The sequence below is a fragment of the Malaclemys terrapin genome, chromosome 3 (genome assembly GCF_027887155.1).
Source record: "Malaclemys terrapin pileata isolate rMalTer1 chromosome 3, rMalTer1.hap1, whole genome shotgun sequence".
Classification (NCBI taxonomy): domain Eukaryota; kingdom Metazoa; phylum Chordata; order Testudines; family Emydidae; genus Malaclemys; species Malaclemys terrapin.
Window position 1 is genome coordinate 199,470,726 of NC_071507.1, and position 18,873 is coordinate 199,489,598.

General features: G+C 46.7%; 1 protein-coding gene across 1 annotated transcript in view; it reads left to right on the forward strand.

The window, feature by feature from the left end:
* The first annotated feature begins 6,746 nt into the window (after window positions 1-6,746).
* Window positions 6,747-18,873, forward strand: part of XKR6 (XK related 6) — a 319,540-nt gene continuing 307,413 nt past the window's right edge. The window contains exon 1 of the mRNA XM_054024103.1: window positions 6,747-7,465. Within this exon, the coding sequence (XP_053880078.1) occupies window positions 6,747-7,465 (719 nt within the window). The remainder of the gene's footprint in view (window positions 7,466-18,873) is intronic.

An 18,873-nucleotide genomic window follows, 5' to 3' on the forward strand; every position in this document is an offset into this window, starting at 1 on the left:
CAGATTTTGAAGGGAACCTGAGAACGCCTACCAGATTGGGACCCGGACGGCAGCTGAGTACTTTTCTTCTTGTGATTCGTGAATTGCTCTGGGGCTTAGGTTCCTGGATACTTAGAGCAAGGCAGCAAGGTGCATGCCCAGAGGGAGAAACCTTGTGCCAAGGGAACTTTTACTCTATAAAAGGTAAGTGCTGAGTAAGTTTAGGCACCTACCGACTTCAGTGGCAGTTTTGTGGCTCACAGTGGAGGCAAAACTGGGACTTAGGCGACTAAATCCAAGAGATAGGTGGCTAAGTCTGTGGTTTAGACACCTAAGTACCTTCATGGATCCCACTCTCAGTGACAGGGCCAAGGCTAGAACCCATTTTACCTGACTCTTTGGCCTGTCCTATAATCCCAAGACAATCCTTCTTCCTAGGAAAGCGAAACTCACTCGAAACCAGCAAGTTTCACCCCAAATCGTAAATCATTTATCGGGGATGAAGTGAATTGAGAACCAGTCTCCTGCACTGACTGCTAGCCTGCACTCTGATCAATTATTTTAAGACACCAGTAGAGGCTAATACAGACTCATTAATCCTCAGTGATATGATTAATAATCAAATGCATTTTTTACATCGAGAGTCAAGGACAAGCCTATAACATTAAAATGAAAGGCATCCTGAAGCACCATGCTTTTTGAAGCCTTAACCAAATATTCGTCTTATTCCTTTGGATTCGGTTCTTAATATGACTGAGCTAGATTTTTAATACATAGTGGTTTGCCGCTGCTGTGTCTTGCCTAACACCACCAAGTGTTGTTGCCTGAACAACACTTGTCTCTCTAATATCCTGGGATCAACACAGCTACAACAACACCGCAAACAAGGGAGAGGAAAACATTTAATAAAAGAGGAAGATGTGATTACAAAACCACAGACGCTGGAAGGGGAACCTGGGGCAGATGTTGTGGTCACTGGGGGACTGAACAACAGAGCCCCCTGCTAAGTTCCAGCTGAAGATGCTTTATTGTTGGTGCTGATGCACGAGGCAGAAATAAAAGTTTGATTTTCAGACGTTGTACTGAGCTGAGCTTGGGTCTCTCCTGTCGACTTGTAAACTGAGCAACCCTGGAAATCGTTGAGGGGAAAATTATATGATGCACAAAGATATCATTTTTCTGACCCTTGCTACAATGTTTAAAAGAAACCTTTTAATTATAATTATCCATAACATTAGCTGGACTCTGGGCTAGATCCTCAGCTGGTGTAAATGGTGTAAATGCTCAGGTGCTGGCCCATAAATGGCAAATGTATATATCAGCCTATATATCTATGGAGACAGATTACAAGTGACTTCCCCATCACCTTGCTTTTTAGCTTTAAATAAACACCAGTAGCATAATCAGGGCCGAATTGTGGCTAGCCCTGTGCAGGTCCCCAAGGGTGAAGGGGCAAAAAGTCTCCCTAGCGCCTGGTTGCAGTGACCATGCACAGTGAGGTGGTAGAGTGCAGCCACTGTTCCTGGCTAGTGTGGCCTGCATAGCTAGCCACAGGGGACTGTGTGCCCCTTCCCTCCCCCCTGTGGCACAGGATCGGGGAGAAGAGAGCATGCTGCATCCTTTATCAAAGGTTGACAGTGCTGTTGCTTCAATGTGCCCTGCCTTGGAATCTCTGGGGGATTCTGCCTGAGTCAACTAAAATTCCTCCAAGGCTTCTCCTGCATTCTCTCTCCTCTTCAGTCCCACAGTGACCACAACATCTGCCCCAGGTTCCCCTTCCAGAGTCTGTGGTTTTGTAATCACATCTTCCTCTTTTATTAAATGTTTTCCTCTCCCTTGTTTGCAGTGTTGTTGTAGCTGTGTTGATCCCAGGATATTAGAGAGACAAGGTGGGTGAGGTAATACCTTTTACTGGATCAAGTTCTGTTGGTGAGAGAGACAAGCTTTCAAGCTACACAGAGCTCTTCTTCAGGCGTGGAAAAGGACTGAGAGGGTCACAGCTAAAATCCAAGGTGGCATAAATTGTTTAGCCTAACTAGTTAACACTGGCTGTAAGAGGCTATGCAAAGTAAAGTAGCCTGTTAACAATTCTGCAGTCATAGAACAAAAAAATGGGGGGTTGTGCGTTACAGACTGTTGTAATAAGCTATAAATCCAGTGTCTTTATTAAGAGCATGATTTTTAGTGTCTAGGAAAGTTGTGAATTTAAGCTCCCAGGCTTGTCTTGAAGGTGTTGTGCAGGTTTCCTTTGAGGACAATGTCAGAATTGGAGTGATGGTTTTGTGAAAAGTGTTCACCCATTGGTGATATGGTGTTTTTGGCTTTTATCATTTTTCTGTGCAAATTCTTTGTTTCTTTTGAAACACCCTTTGGAGATGGGGGGAAAAAGGACTATACACCGGGAAACCAGTGAAACAGAGAGCTGTCAAAATGCACTAAGTAAATAAATGGGACAAAAATAGAGAGATTATTTATTTTCTCTAATCTGTTTCGGGTAGAGTAATTTTAGGTAGCAATTCAGAAAGAAAGACAATTTTTAAATCAAGTTTCTCTTTATGCATCAATGGACAGGATCACTTATTAGGAAAAAACGTCTCTGGATGCTGTCAGCTGACAAGAATGTCCCTGTTCTATGGTCCATCATGCTTAGGGGGAAGACAGACTATGTCTAATGAAATGCTTCCCTAAACATGGCCTCTAATGTACGGTAAGTGATAGTTTTCTCCCCCTCCTTAGTGCTCCTTTTGTCTCCTTATCCAACACTTGACTTCACACCACGTCTGTCCCCCAGCCCCCGCACTCCTTTGTTGACTTGGAAGATCTTTTCTCCCCCATGCAAAACAACTTCTTACTCCTCCTGCAAATCTCTCCTTAAAAACCACTTCTCTCAGTTAGCCTTCCACTGTTGGCCCCCCTTCATTGTTGTCTGCTCTGCTTCTCATGCTGGATCTTAACTGTTTGAATTGCTTTTGTGTCAGTGAGACTGTTAAGGGTCTTGGCCTCCTTATGTGTCAGTGACATGCAGCAGGCACCTATAGTGCAATATAAATAATGAACACAGCAGAGTACTTTCTGTGCATCCTTTTAAAAACGAAATGTAACCAACTGCAATATAGTATAAAGTAGAAGTGTTTCCACTCACCTTGAAGACCGTGAAATAGTTTAATCCACAATAAAGATGCTTCTCAGTAATAACAGGTCTCAGGGTCCTTCCTTCTCAGAACTGGCCTGCTGATTCTCTGGTTTGCTTTTCAATTGCAAGGCAGAAGAATGATCCCCAAATATAAGCATTTCTCCCCTGAGTGTAAGTTAATTTTTGTCAGACAAGACAGAGGATTAGGGTCTCAGTGTCATTTATTTCCATATTCATAGTTCTGCCTGGTCTCATAACATAGCTTAAGTCAGCAGAAAGCAAGAAAAATCTTGTGGCCTTTGAAGTCTGTAGCATGGGGTCCTGCAGTATTCTATCATGTTCTCTTTGGTCCAAGAATGTTTAATACTATTGCTCTCCACCTAAAGAAATTTTCATTAGGTTCTCATGTAGTACTAATGACCTCTGACCTGACCACATACAGAGAGCGAGTGACTGCCTAGCCAATATATAAGGCTTCTCTTTTCACTTCCTATCCTCAGGTTCTCCAGTGCCAGCTCGTCTGACTATTTCAAGAGCAGCAGTATGTTTTAGAACTTCATGGAACTTTTGAACTTCCCATGAATCATTTGAAAAGGGCCACAGACTTGTTTCACAGATCCCTTTCCTACCACACTTCGTTTAATATTTACTACTGTTCTCTCACTAGTCTCAAGTTCAAGCGATTTCTCTCCTCTCCTCCATTAGCATTTGTGAGCCAACACTGGTGAGGTATTATCTTTTATTGGCAAAAAGAGCAGACTAACACAGCTGCTACTCTGAAACCTATCTTTTATTGGACCACTTTCTGCTTGTGAAAGAGAAAAGCTTTTGAGCTTGCAGAGAGCTCTTCTTCAGCTCCGTGTAGCTGGAAAATTTTTCTCTCTCACCAACAGAAGTTGGTCCAATAAACGATATTAACTCACTTATTAATATTATGGGACTAGCACAGCTACAACAACACAGCAAACTACCATTTGTAACTGTTTGTACTTTTTCTTAGTTTCCCCCCCTTGAGATTAGCTTTGCAGTGTGCAAAAATGACACATTACCACCACATTACCTGATCCCTTTGGCAAATCTTCTCTGGTATTTGTCACCAATGTGATTTCAGGAAGAGAAAGAACAGAACATGCAAGCACAGGTCTTTGGAAAGAGAGAAGCACCTGCCCACAAAGAGAGCAAGAGAGACATGGAGAACTAGAAAAGGAGGGCATGCCTATGGAAACAGATGCAGAAAATGGAAGGGGAGAGTATACCCAAAGGGGAGCATACAGGCCTGTACAGAAAAAGCAAGAGAGGAAAGGGAGGAGAGCCTACAGGGAGACAGTGAACTTCCAAGAAGAGAAAAATGCATCTGAGCATACAAAAGAGCCAATATAGGGATGAAAGATCATGGAATAAAAGCAAGTGCAAGTAAACAGAGGAGATGGAACCAATGGCTACATTTCTCCCCAAAATAGGGGTAAAAAGAGGTACGCCCAACCCCAATCCAGGAAAAGACTAGGGAGCCGGGCTCTATCTTTCATTAGATTAGGGGGGAGGGATAGCTCAGTGGTTTGAGCATTGGCCTGCTAAACCCAGGGTTGTGAGTTCAATCCTTGAGGGGGCCACTTGGGGATCTGGGGCAAAATCAGTACTTGGTCCTGCTAGTGAAGGCAGGGGGCTGGACTCAATGACCTTTCAAGGTCCCTTCCAGTTCTAGGAGATGGGATATCTCCATTTTTTTTTTTTTTTTTTTTTTTTATTTATTATAAACAGGTCTTTTGAAGCATCCTGCCTTTCATGGCCAAGGTCAAGGCTAAGGACAGGAAAACCCTGCCCACTCTGGGGGTGGAGCTTCCCCAGTCTCTGCCTATAAAGTCTGAGCAGGGAGGCAACTCTTTTGTTTGCTAATAGGGGGGTGTTTTTTCTTTTTGAGAGGTGGTGATGCTAGCCCAGGATTGCTCAGGATCCTTGGACAGGAGGATGAGCTGGTTGGAACGCGTGCTTCATAACATTGAGGGTAGGCTGGCCAGTGTACCTTGGCAATGAATGGGATGGCCACCTGGCAGCCCCCAAGAGGTGGCGCAAAGGCTCCCCCTACCCACCCAAGCTAAACAGCAAGTGATGGACTAAAGGGGGGAGCAGAGGACTGGCTTTATGCTTAGGTAATAACAAGGGGATTAGGAGAACCAGGTGATGTGAGAAGCACTGGGGGCTGAGGTGCATGGCTTTGAGGTGCCATGAGGTAGCTGAGGCTGATTTGTGAAGGCACCATTGGGGTCTGGGATGGTGGAGGTAGCTGGGATGGGGGCCAAAGAGTGGCTGAAGCCACCTGGGAGTATGTATTGGGGGGGGACGACAAGGGGTGGCTGAGGTGCTAGGGGACACTAGGGACTTAGGGGTAGCGGGCATCAGGGGAGATGGTGTCTAGGAGGCAGGGGAACTGGGCTCAGGGACCTGGTGGCCTGCAATACCCTGGTTTGGTAATGGGGTGTGGGCAGCCTGTGCAGAAGGTCTCAGGGCATCGCTAGGGGAGGAGAGTAGCAGGGCATCAGAGGTGTGGGGCTAGGGTCAGTGAGACCTGTGTGTGGGGGGTATAGGGTCCCCCAGTGTGGGGAAGGGCAGAGCAGAGAGCGAGTCCCATGACTGGGTCAGAGAAGGGCAGGTCTGCTGAAGTTGGGCAGGGGAAGCTGGTGGAGCTGGGGAGGGAGCAGCAGGGCTGGGGCAGCGGAAGATGTGGGAGAGAGATTGCTAGGTCCCAGGGCTAACATTACTGGACTAGGAGGCAGTCTGGCTGGGTCCCTGGTGACAGGAGTAATGGAGCTGGGTGCTGGAGGGAGGAGTCCCGAGTGCAGGGGTTAGGGAGGCTGGGGTGGTGGATCCCAGGGGAGCAGTGGGTCTTGGTGCAGGAGGGCTGGGGTGGCGGGTCCTGGGGGAGAAATAGGTCCTTGGTACAGGAGGGCTGGAGTGGGGGGTCCCAGGGGAGCTCAAAGGTCCTTGGTGCAGGAGAGCTGGGTTGGGGTGGGGGTCCCAGGGGAGCTCAGAGGTCCTTGGTGCAGGACGGTTGGGGTGGGGGTCCCAGGGGAGCTCAAGGGTCCTTGGTGCAGGAGGGCTGGGTTGGGGTGGGGGTCCCAGGGGAGCTCAGAGGTCCTTGGTGCAGGACGGTTGGGGTGGGGGTCCCAGGGGAGCTCAAGGGTCCTTGGTGCAGGAGGGTTGGGGTGGGGGTCCCAGGGGAGCTCAGAGGTCCTTGGTGCAGGACGGTTGGGGTGGGGGTCCCAGGGGAGCTCAAGGGTCCTTGGTGCAGGAGGGCTGGGTTGGGGTGGGGGTCCCAGGGGAGCTCAAGGGTCCTTGGTGCAGGAGGGCTGGGGTGGGGTGGGGGGTCCTGGGGGAACTCAAGGGTCCCTGGTCCAGGAGGGTTGGGGTGGGAGGTCCCGGGGGCAGGGGGCTGAGGGCCCTTGGTGCGGGCGGCCACGGGGCCGCGGCTGCAGCCACTCCTGGGCAGCGTGGGAGCCGCGCTTCGCCGGGCGGGCGCTAGGGGTCCCCCCTCCATCCTGCGCGGGGCCCGGCAAGCGCCTCCCCCGGAAGCGGCGGGGGGGAGCCCGGCGAGGGGGCCGGAGAAGCGGGGCGAGCGGCGAGCGGCGGCGGCAGCAAGATGGCGGCCAAGTCGGACGGCGGCGGCGGCGGCGGGGGCGCGGGGGTCGGCTTCGCCCAGCTGCACAACCTGGACGAGGCGGCGGCGGCCGCGGCGGGGGGCGGCGGCGGCGACGGGGCGGACGAGCAGGGCGGCAGCAGCTCCCTGCACATCTGCCACTGCTGCAACACCTCGTCGTGCTACTGGGGCTGCCGGAGCGCCTGCCTGCGGAGCCTGCTGGGGCGGGCGGGGGGCCGGGCCGGGGGCGGCGGGGGCACGGACCCGCTGGCCCCGGGCTCCTCCTCCGAGGGGCCGCCGCACTCCCCGGGGGGCCCCGGCGGCGGCGGCGGGGGCGGCGGCGAGCGGCCGTGGCTGGACTGCCTGTGGATCGTGCTGGCGCTGCTGGTGCTGCTGGGGGACGTGGGCACGGACCTGTGGCTGGCCCTGCATCACTACGGGCGGCGGGACTACGTGTGGTGCGGCCTGACCCTGGCCTTCGTGCTGCTGCCCTCCGTGCTGGTGCAGATCCTCAGCTTCCGCTGGTTCGTGCAGGACTACACGGGCGGCGGGCTGGGCGCCGTGCAGGGCCTCAGCAGCCGCGGGCCGCCCATGATGGGGGCCGTCGGGCGCCGGCCGGGGGCCGCCGGCACCGCCACCCCGGGGGCCCAGCGCCTCTGCAGGCTCTCCGTCTGGATCTGGCAGGCCGTCATCCACCTGCTGCAGATGGGACAGGTCTGGAGGTAAGGGGGGGGGGAGAGAGGGGGTCGACCCCTATCAACACACACACAGCGGGGAAGGGCTTGCAGAAGGGGGTCAGCCCCCCACGCACACGGGAGGGGGGAAAGGCCTGGGGAGGGGGGGGGTCAACCCTACACCTACACGGGGGGGAGGGCTTGAGGATAGCGGGTCACCCCCTACTTACATTGAGGGGGGGGAAAGGCCAAGGGAGAGGGGGAGTTATGACCCCACTTACATTGTGGGAAAGGGCCAAGGGAGAGGGAGTCATGACCCCACTTACATGGGGGGGGGGGAGAAGAGCCAAGGGAGAGGGGAGTCATGACCCCACTTACATTGGGGGAAAGGGCCAAGGGAGAGGGAGTCATGACCCCACTTACATGGGAGGGGAAGGGCCAAGGGAGTGGGGGAGTTGTAACCCCCCAACACACACATTGGGGGGGAAGGCCCGGGGGAGTGGGAGAGTCACCCCTACACATGCACAGAAGGGGAGCAGCAGGTGAGGGGCCTGGGGAGAGATGGGGAAGGGAGGATTATGGGGGGGTGAATCCCAGGCAGAGGAGATGATGATGTGGGGTGGAGGTCATTCCTACCCAGGGAGAAAGAACTCTGTTGTATTGCTCCTGGGCCAGAGGGGAATGTTCCATGGCATATAGCTGGGGTTGGGAGGTGAAACTGGTCAATCCCCACCAGAGTTAGCGCACGGTATGGGGAGAAGCGGTCCCCACCACATGTGGACATCGTTTGAATGGATTAATGTGGTGTAAATAGGGATTAGCTCATTTCTACTCCTAGGACAACTTCTGGGCCTGGATCTGGGATTGGGGGGGGGGAAGAAGTGGGTTCACATCCTTGCCTGCTTTCAGGGGGAGCTCTAGGATATGGGTCTTCAATAAGGGAAAGGATAAGGGAAAGAGGGGAAGATGTATCTCCCAGGGTTAGTCACACTCAGCAAAGAGGGGGAAGCAGGTCGTTGTTTGGAAGAGGGGACAATGTAGTGAGATGTCCTGGATAAATCTTTGGTAATAGGAGAGATGCACCCCTTCAGCAGGTGTAGGAGAATTGGGGAGTGTGTTTAGATCTCCTGGTGTAAGGGACTAGAGGTCAGAGATGGGGTTTGTTCCCTAGAGAGAAGCTGGGGGTAGAGGGGGAGAGGAGGAGGAAGACTTCCCTGGGAAGGTAGGAAAGACTATTCAAGGGAAGGATTTGGATAGCAGAGGAAGCGGGGATAGGGAAAGGAAAATTTCCACGGTTGGAGTGGAGGGAACTGTTTTGGGGGTGAAATCTCTGGGATGACTTTGGAGGTCAGCATACCCCCAACAAAGATTTGGGAGGGAGCATGAAGGGGTTCCCTAGAATGAGCTTGTAAAAATGAACCCCACAGAGATGGGATTTTGGGGAAAGAGGTGATCTAAGGATAATTGTACAGAGCTATTTTGCTGCATGTCCTCTAGGACAACTCTGTGTGTGTGGAAAAGGGAGACTTCAGAAGTGAGGCTGGAGGGTGAGAAGCATGGATGAGAGAGGATGGGATGAAATTCCCAAGTTGAGTGTGGAGGTAACAGGCATCCAGATCACAGACAATATTTGGGAAGGAGATTTGGAGGAATAGGGGTCTGATAGGGCAAACAAATGGGTTAATTTGGCGTCTTCAGATATTTTCCAGAAGAGGCTAGATATGTGGGATAAACCAACAATGAGACATTTTATGCGATGGGGCACAGAGGAATCAAAGGGCTTGTTGCTGATGGGGTTAATTTTATCCCTGCACTGAAATCTCCAGGATAAATCCTGGTGATACAATCCTCTAAAATCCATTTGAGGTCTTTTATTTTTGCTGGGGTGGGTGTGGGGGAAGAGGGGAGGAGGCAGCAAGGGCTGGTGAGATAGAAGGCAAGTATTTTGTGGATGATGATGTATAGGTAACTGAAGGGGTTAACTTTACTGCTAAATGAAATTTCTGAAAAAGTGACTGAAGTTAAGATGGAGACAGCATATTTGAGGGGGGAAAGAGGGGGTTTGATGTTTCTTCTTAGCGCAAGAATCTTGAGGTAAAATGGAGATAGCACAGCAAAGATTTTTTTTTTTTTTGAGGAGGGGGGCAGGGAGGAATGTGTGGGAAGGTTCTCTGGAATCGCTACCTAGGAAATCAGCTGGTGAAATCATGCAGTGCAACAGAAAACACATTTCTGTTCTGTCGTCTTTTCAATGTCATTTGCACTCATTTAAGACAAATTCCCTTTCAGTGGTTGTGGATATTTTTGCAGCCACGTCTAGGGTGTGTGGGTGGGGATGTGTTAGGAAGAAGAATCAGTTCACAAACCTTTCTGCCTCCTTCCGCCAGTCGTTATCCCCAAATGCAGATCACATCAGCAAAAGCAGCTTGGTGCAGATGCTCCTTTGGCAAGTTGGGGGTGTCTCATCATGCAGCCAAGCAAAATAAGCGATTATGTATTAACCAGTGTGCAAATCTGCACTGGCAAAAATAAACCCACAACACATTTGAGTGAATGGGCGGGGGGAACAAACTATGCTGCTTAGAGGCTCTGGTCGTCCATGGAAGAGATGAGGTGTGTGTGTGTGTGGCTTCTATGAAGAAAAGAGGCTTAAGTTGCCCAGATTTAGCAGTGACTTTTCACTGCAGAGGAGGATTTCAGTGCTGGGAATGTGCAGGTCTGGGGCTGCTGACACAGGGACTGAGAAGGGGCTCTCCAGACCAAGTCACGTTAACTGAAATAAGAGAGCTCGCTGTGATCCTGACTGTTACCTGAATCACATTCAGATCTTGCTAAACAGTGCAGTGGGCTGAAGCTGGATCAGTGTCTGACTTAAGAAAGCAGAGAGAGCGCCGATGGAAGGAATTTGTGGACTAACTATTGTGACTATTTCGAGGGTGTCTTTACACTTCTGCCACGGCTGTTGCGACTGTCATGAAAATTAATCTTGAATGCAGTGATGGGACTAATACTGGAAAGCACTATTTTAGCGGTATTTGCCTGCAGCTAAATCGTTTCATGCTGGTAAGAAGTTTAAGGGAGGGAGGGGGATGACTTAAACAATGTATGATCAGAGTGTGATGCGCTGGGCTTAGGTTCCCTCATAAGAATGGATATGAACTGTGCAAATACAGTACATAGTAAGAACAAAAGTATATGTTGTGCAGAAACTATCTGTTGCCCTGCAGCTGGAAGCAAAGTCATGGAGGATAGGGGGAGTAGGACTGAATTGTATAGAGATCCTGTTCTGAATTTCCCAGGGCTCTTTCTTGGTGAATGTCACATCATTTGTATTTAATATGTGGGGATCAAATATGGTTTGTCATCCTATAGGGACTTCCTTTCCTAAACATTGATGAGACTTGCAAATAAAAAGATTCATAGCTAAAATTCCTACAGCAGGCATACAAGCTTCTATTAGAATGAATACGTTGATTTTTTTTTGGGGGGGGGGGCGAGCGTTGGAGCATTAATATCTCCATTAGGTCTTGGAATTGTGTAGGCAACATCTAGCAGTTTTAGTACAAATGAGTGAGGCCTTTTTGGAGTTTTGTCCTTATTTGGTATTTTTGTACTTGCATGATCACATACAAAATTTAGGCTTTGCCAAAATGTTAGAGGTTAATGAAAGTGTTGATGGGGAGATGGATTAATTTGTATTTCCAGATTCACTCAGTTTGCTTATTGCTAATATTTTTATTGGCCCAATCATTGCATGAGCAATATGGTTTTAAGCTCGTATCATTACACATGTACCTATTTCTACCTTATTTTAACAGTCTACAATTTTTACTTTTCATCTTAATTTCTTAGGTAATCTTGAAGACTAGAACATTTCAGCCAAACTGTCAAAGTAAAGGATGCCTGTCATGCATATTATGCTCTTTTGTGCTTCAGCACTACAAAACTGCAGAAGGGATGTTCATTGAGGAAGAATGTGGCAGTGCTGTGGTGTTACTTGAAATAGACTTGATGCAGGGTTGCCTTTTAAGCGGGCCAGGGTTGTTGCTTCCACTGAAGTCATTCATCTGTGTAAATTAAGGAATAGACGTTTTGACTTGAAAGATTTAGCATCTTGGCTAATTAGCTGTATTAAAAGTGCTCAACAATATTTTTGTATCTGTACCTCTTTCTAATCACTGTTGCAAGTAGGTTACTGGGTCATGATTGCATTCCTTAAAATGTACAAGGTTTAGTGTGTAAACTGTGAAATTTCACATAGCACTATACTATTAGGTTAGATCTAGGAATATACCACTAAAATCCAATGGAATAAGAATAACCTGAGACTGACAGGTCTAAAATGAAAGCTGATCAGTTGAAAATCCTATTCTATTGTATCTCACAGAAATTCTCAGGAATGTTACCTTACATGTAATGCAGTCAAATAAGTTTTTAAAACAAGAACAGTAAATGTACATGTTATGAAAAAAACTGGACTGTAAGAAAACCCTGTAGTCCTTTCCCTTGACATTAAAAATTTATATTCTACATGTGTTATGTAATCCTACAATCGAGGTAAAGACTTGACTATTTTCTTCACTAGTTGATGTACCAAATGTGGGAAACTCCCATGTTTTTCAGAAGGTTGTGTGGGATATGGAAAGATAAATATTATTTGCATAGGTTGTCAAACTAATCTATCAAGGAGCTAAGTTTGTGCTTCAACAGTTGGTTTAAATGGAATATTTGCTGTTAATGTGTACATGATAAATGAGGATTGTTTTAGTTACATTAGAGAATTTTGCTCTAGAATTAATAGTGTGACTTAAACACTTGCTATATTTAAGATGCATTGGATGAGAAATTTCTAAATTATGTCTGCAATTCCTGGACTTTTAGATCATGTCTGGGTTGCTTAAGATGGGAAGATATCTATCTGTCAAAAGACCGGGTAGCTGGAAGTACCCATCCATGAATCTTGTCAGACTCTTCTGTCTTGGGTACTCGGATTTCTAGACACTTTCTGCACATTTGCTGTCTCTTCTGGCAGACTTACATATTTTGCTACTTTTCTGGTTAGTTTGTCTGGCAGCTGAGTTCTTCCTCTTTAGGATAAGCTGTGAAAGGCTGGCTGTAGCATAGAGTTCTGTCAGGCTCTGAAAATGCCTGACAGAGGGAAGAAGCACTGGGGTAAATGACAATGCGGTGACAAGCCGAATTGCGCACAAAATCAAATATTGCAGAGAGAAATTCCCCTCTTCCATTGAAAAGGACCTCTGTGTGAGATGGCTCTACAGAAGAGAATTCTGAACACCTACCTCTAATACAGCATAGTATGGGATCTCTCACCTTAGGAATCTCTGTCTGCAGACGCCATTTACATTGATTAAACAGCACAAAAGGCATTGATGCTAGAATAGAGGACATCTAGGCTTATAAAGGGAACTAATCACCTGAGCAAAAGGAGACTCTGCATTGGCTGTTAACTGGTAGTGAGGCTTACTGCCTTGTTGTGGGTTACCCACTAGAGGGGGGTCAAATCACAGATGTTGAAGCGGATCTTATGATGATCTAGCCTTTGGAGAGAAGAGTTTTCCCTAGCTTTATCAACGGGTGGACTGCACCTTTACAGTGTGTTCTGGACTACCTCCCCTCCCACACAATCATATAACATCTCTTTGGCAGCAATGTAATTTGCATATGTGGAAAAACACTGGTATGTGTTTGGGTGGGGGGGGGGGGGAGAGTTGAGAGATCTTGTTAAAAAAAAAGTGATGTGGTGGTGTCTTGAACCTATCATAAAGAAAAGACGAAATTAAAATAGAAGCATTTTCTGCCATGTGTGGGACAGAGCATTGTACTGAGCAAGATGGTGGAGGTATAACATGGAGAAATCTGAATCCCTCAAATACCTTATTTTCCTGTTTCTTAAATGCTTGCTTTATTTCCCTTGAATCCTGACTTGATTTTTAGCAGCTGCTGTCTTGAGAAGCAGTAGAGGTAGAAACCAAAGCTTTATACCATCTGAAAGCTTTCAGCTGGTGTAAAGTATTTATCGAATAGCTCATGAGAGAGAGAGAAGCAAAAATCATGCTTGAATTAAAGGAGAAGGTGAGAGAAAGGAGCTTGTGGAGAATAGTGACTTTTTTATGATCCACTGTCTAGTGATCTTCCATGAATAGAAAACAGTTTTCAAGGTTAGTACTGATCTTTTTTCAAGACCAACAAACTTTTTCAAGCATTGGAGCAAGGACTAGAAATGGAGGAGGGGGGCAGATTGGATTTCTGGCCTTCCTAGCCTGTTAAAAAGGACTGGAGATTTTGGTTCTCTGTGAAGGTGGAATTGATAAATCTAAAATTCCCCTTTATTGCATATTCTTTGATGGATCCATTGAAATATATAGTCAGTTCAGTAGCCATCAGCCAAGGTTGCCAGAAGGCGATTGTGGTAGAAGGCTTGGAAGACAGATGGTTACGCTAAAGTGCTGCTCGTTATTAAAGTTTTCTGAGGTTTAAGCAGTTTGGGAAAACCCTAGAACAAATAGTTCCAGAAGCAGTGTTTATATTAAAAAAAAGCCTTTTTCTCTTCAAATAAAATGTACACAAATGGGAACAAGGCATTCATATGCACAAATGAATAGTTTTCAGATAGAGTTTTAGAAGGAAAAAGGTGTTATTGAGGAGGAAGACCTACACAGGAATCCAAAATGGAGCCTCTTAATAAAATCAGTGTGGCTACCATCTGTGCACTGAGCACTACATTTACAATATGTATATACTTGAACTGATCAAGTGTGTGTGTGTGTGTATATATATATACATCGATGCTGTGTTTGTTGTTTTACTAGCAATGTGTATATGACTGTTGGTATTGCATAGTGCCGTGGGGCCCTAAATGAGATTGGAACACCAAGATCTATACATACATATAGTAAGACAGATTCTGCTCAAACAATTTACAAACTAGACTGAAGGGAAGTATTAATAGCTTCTCCCTCCTTTTTAACAGAGTGGGAAATGAGGCACAGAAAGATTGAGGGCCAGATTTTGAACCCATTACTCTTACTGAAATCAGTGTGAGTTAGTGCTCGCCAGTGGAAGTAAATATTCAAGTCCTACAAAAAGGGTCTGGCAGCTGGGTGTCTAGAGCACATGACCTATGAAGGAAGGCTGAAAGAATTGGGTTTGTTTAGTTTGGAAAAGAGAAGACTGAGAGGGGACATGATAGCAGTTTTCAGGTATTTAAAAGGGTGTCATGAGGAGGAGGGAGAAAACTTGTTCACCTTAGCCTCTAAGGATAGAACAAGAAGCAATGGGCTTAAACTGCAGCAAGGGAGGTTTAGGTTGGACATTGGGAAAAAGTTCCTGACTGTCAGGGTGGTTAAACACTGGAATAAATTGCCTAGGGAGGTTGTGGAATCTCCGTCTCTGGAGATATTTAAGAGTAGGTTAGATAAATGTCTATCCGGGATGGTCTAGACAGAATTTGGTCCTGCCATGAGGGCAGGGGACTGGACTCGATGACCTCTTGAGGTCCCTTCCAGTCCTAGAATCTATGAAAACCCAAATCTCCTGAGTTCCAGCCTAGTGCATGAACCATAAGACTTTCCTTCCTCTGTAATTGTGTTCACACGCATTCTGTGTTAAGGTTGATGGCTCAAACCCTAGTCTGAGGATTTAGATACTTTACAAATTAGTCACCTGTCAGCATTTAGGTTGTCATCTCTATTCCCTGTGTGTTTTCCAGACCTGAAGAAGAGCTCTGTGTAAGCTCAAAATCTTGTCTCACCAGCAGAACTTGGTTCAATAAAAAGTATTGCCTTACCCACCTTCTATCACTATTCAATGCAGTCTGATAACAGTCATGTATGATGAGATTCCAGGATGGACAGGTAAAATGCTGAACTGATTTGTGTGATTGACTTTTACGTGTCAAATGGAAATTTGCCCCTTTGACTTACATTTCCCATCGGTGTTTTCTCATGGCCACTATTTGAATATAGCTTTCGTAGGGTTCTCTTTCCCGGAGGTTGGCTTGGTTGTAGTGCTTCTAGGACTGGGTTCATTAAATACCTAGGAATTGCTGTGGGGGGGGGGTTAGACAGAGCACAGGTGTGGATTATGTTTCAGCGTGGCTTCTCTTTCTCCACTCTGTCTAGGTACTTGTATAGTTCTCAGTGCGGTAGTATCTGAATGCTTCAGAATCATTAATGGATTTTACATTCCCACTGCCTCTGTGAGTAGGGCGGTATCCTCTGTTACTGATGGGGAATTGAGACACTGGGTAGATTTAAGTCCATTGCCCAAATGTCCCACAGGAAATATGTGGCTGTCAGGAATTAAAGCTACATCTCCTGAATCCCAGTCTAGTGCCCCATCCACTAAAAAAGTCCTTCCTGCCACTCTACAAGTGTCTTCTCTCAGACCATTTCTACACTGGTGAAATTTACCATAAAAATTCCTACCAATTCACCAGAACCAGTATTGAAACCATGAGGTGCTGCAGGGTAGACAAGGACCCTGAAACTAGCTTTACCACCCTTTTAGCGAAACCTGCAGAAAAGCAAGTCTAATCAAAGTGCTGGTGAAAACAGGGCTGCCTGCCAGCATCTTGTCGAGGCGGCTGCTCTTACCAGGTCAGCTGAACTGGTACAGGAGCCAGTGGGAATGGGTCAATTTTTTTACCCATAGTACAATAGTGGGGTCAACTTTAGAAGCGTTGGCCTGTTTGCCCTCCCACCTGAATGGTGAACGGTGCTCTGAGACCATGGGAATGAGTGTAAGCTCTTCGGGACAGGGAGTCTGTGCGTGTATGTATAGCGGTTAGCATTTTGAGTCCCCCTTCCTAACTGGTACACATTAGTGAATCCTGTGTGCATCTCAAAAGCTTCGGGAGTGACAAATGTCCTAAATCAGCGGTTCTCAATCAGGGGTCCGGGGCCCCCTGGAGGGCCGCAAGCAGCTTTCGGGGGGGAGGGGAGGGCGCAAAGCAGGGCCAGCATTAGACTCGCTGGGGCCCAGGGTAGAAAGCTGAAGCCCCATGGCATAGGGCTGAAGCTCAGGGCCCTTAACCCCGCCCCTCGGGGCTGAAGCCAAAGCCTGAGCAATGTAGCTTCAGTAGAGCCCCTGTGGCATGGAGCCCCAGGAAATTGTCCTGGTTGCTACCCCTTGACGCTGGCCCTGGCTTTTATATGCAGAAAACCAGTTATTGTGGCACAGATGGAGTTTTTATAGCATGTTGGGGATAGGGGGGATGCCTCAGAAAGAGAGAGGTTCAGAACCCCTGCCCTAAATGAATTTATAGAATTACGTTGTATGGGAAAACTTGTACCCTGTGGCTCTCTCTGGTTCTTCCATGCTGGTAGGAAGTGGAGGAATATTTTAACCGTTTTGCAGCTGGTTCCTCACTGCATCTATGAAGAAACGTGTGATAGTGCTGGAAATGCATTTTGCCTGCCATACCACACTCATACGGCAGCAGTAAAACATCTCAGGAACGGTTTGAGATTGGGATTGGAATTTATCCCAGTTATGTCAGAGCCAGGAAAAAGAGCAACAGAGGCTGATACTGTTGAAGTAAAAAGTGTTGTAAGCAGAAGGCATTTAAAAAATATGAACAATCTGGCGCAAAATGAGTAGTGGGAGGTGTTCCAAAAATGAGAAAGTAGTTTAAAAACATGACTAAAAAACCCCCCTGAATCTTCAATGCCAGAGAATATTTCAGTTAGTTTTGCCAATATTTACAACAGGATTGTAAGCGTCCACTAAAAATACTAAGAGTCCAAGATACGGAAACAAGAGATTAAGGCAATTGGCAGGATGGAGGGATCCCATAAATAAGGATCATGTTTCCAGGGAGGAATTTGGTTATACTCAGAGAACAATGGCTCATAGCATCATTAAAGGAAGGAAATTTAGACTGTTGGTTAGAGCACAGGGCTGAGAGTCAGGAATTCAGAGCTCTTTCCCAGCTCCACCACTGACTTGCTATGTGACCTTGGGCAAGCGAATCATTTTCTGATTAGTGCTCTATAATTTTAATAAAATGATATATTTTTATATTCCTTTGCAAGAGGATTTTATCTGGTGTTTGGGGAGCAGGAATTGGACCTGCTCTTCCTTTTTCCTTACTGACTACCCTAAATAAATAATTCCAGAGATCAAAGGTCAGACTTTAAAATTTAGGCATATCCAATTATGACCATATATTTGCATGTACCTAATTTATACACACATACCTGATTTGCATGCATAAGTAAAGTACACATATACTGTATATGTGTGCCTAAATTTGAATCTGGCCCATCCTCTGCATACCTCACCCCCTGGAGAAAGAAAATTCAGTTTTATAACCAGCCCTATTTTAAGGAGCATTTATGAAATCAGCAGGGGATAGGAGAGAAAAGAGAGACCCTCACTCAAACCAAAATTTAATGAACTTCCTGGATTTGTGTAAAAGCATTAAGCAGCATGAAGCTCTGTATCGTAGCTCTGCAGTAATTTGAGGCCCTTTATGGTTTGAATGGAGGGATAAAATGGAACCTGCAATTACACTAATTCTTTCTAATTGAATATTTTGATTTTATTCTTTCCCTTTTAAAACACACCTGTGTAACTACTAACATTCATAAAGCTGCAGGAATATTTGTTTCCTCTTTTTGGTGAGCCGTGTAAATGTACTTTTTATTGGACATGCAGTTCATTTCCTTATTGCTGGAAGTGCTTCCCCAGTACAACTGCTTTGGAAAGTGGTGGACAATGAACATTTCTCTGCTCATTTTAACTGTGCTGCTGTTATCACTGGGCTGTATTAGTTTACCATCTGGTGTAGAGGGGAATGCTGTGCTGCGGATTGAATGCTTTGAGTCCCTGCATGATTTTGTCAGGTATCTTTTTAATTAATTTATTATCCACGCAGGGCTTGTCATCAAGAGCTGCAGCTATTTATTTTTCCCCAGGCCATGTTCAGAGTAGGCAGACAAGATCACTGACTTCTGCCACATAGACTTAGTTTGGGGATGGGGATAACAAAAGGACATTCTAAGTCTTGCTTGAACAGAGCTTGGTAAAGGTGAGGAGTTACAGAGTAGCAACTACTTTCTCCCAAGATCTGTTGTAAATTAATTAGATTCTCCTTAAAGATGTGAATTTATCTTAAGTTTTTGGAAGCAAAAGTTCGGCATTGTGTTTTGCTGTAATTGGCAGTCGGACAGGCACCTGTGAAAAAGTTAAAGGGCTAGATCATCATAGAATATCAGGGTTGGAAGGGACCTCAGGAGGTCATCTAGTCCAACCCCCTGCTCAAAGCAGGACCAATCCCCAACTACATCATCCCAGCCAGGGCTTTGTCAAGCCAGGCCTTAAAAACCTCTAAGGAAGGAGATTCCACCACCTCCCTAGGTAACACATTCCAGTGCTTCACCACCCTCCTAGTGAAATAGTGTTTCCTAATATCCAACCTAAACCTCCCCCAC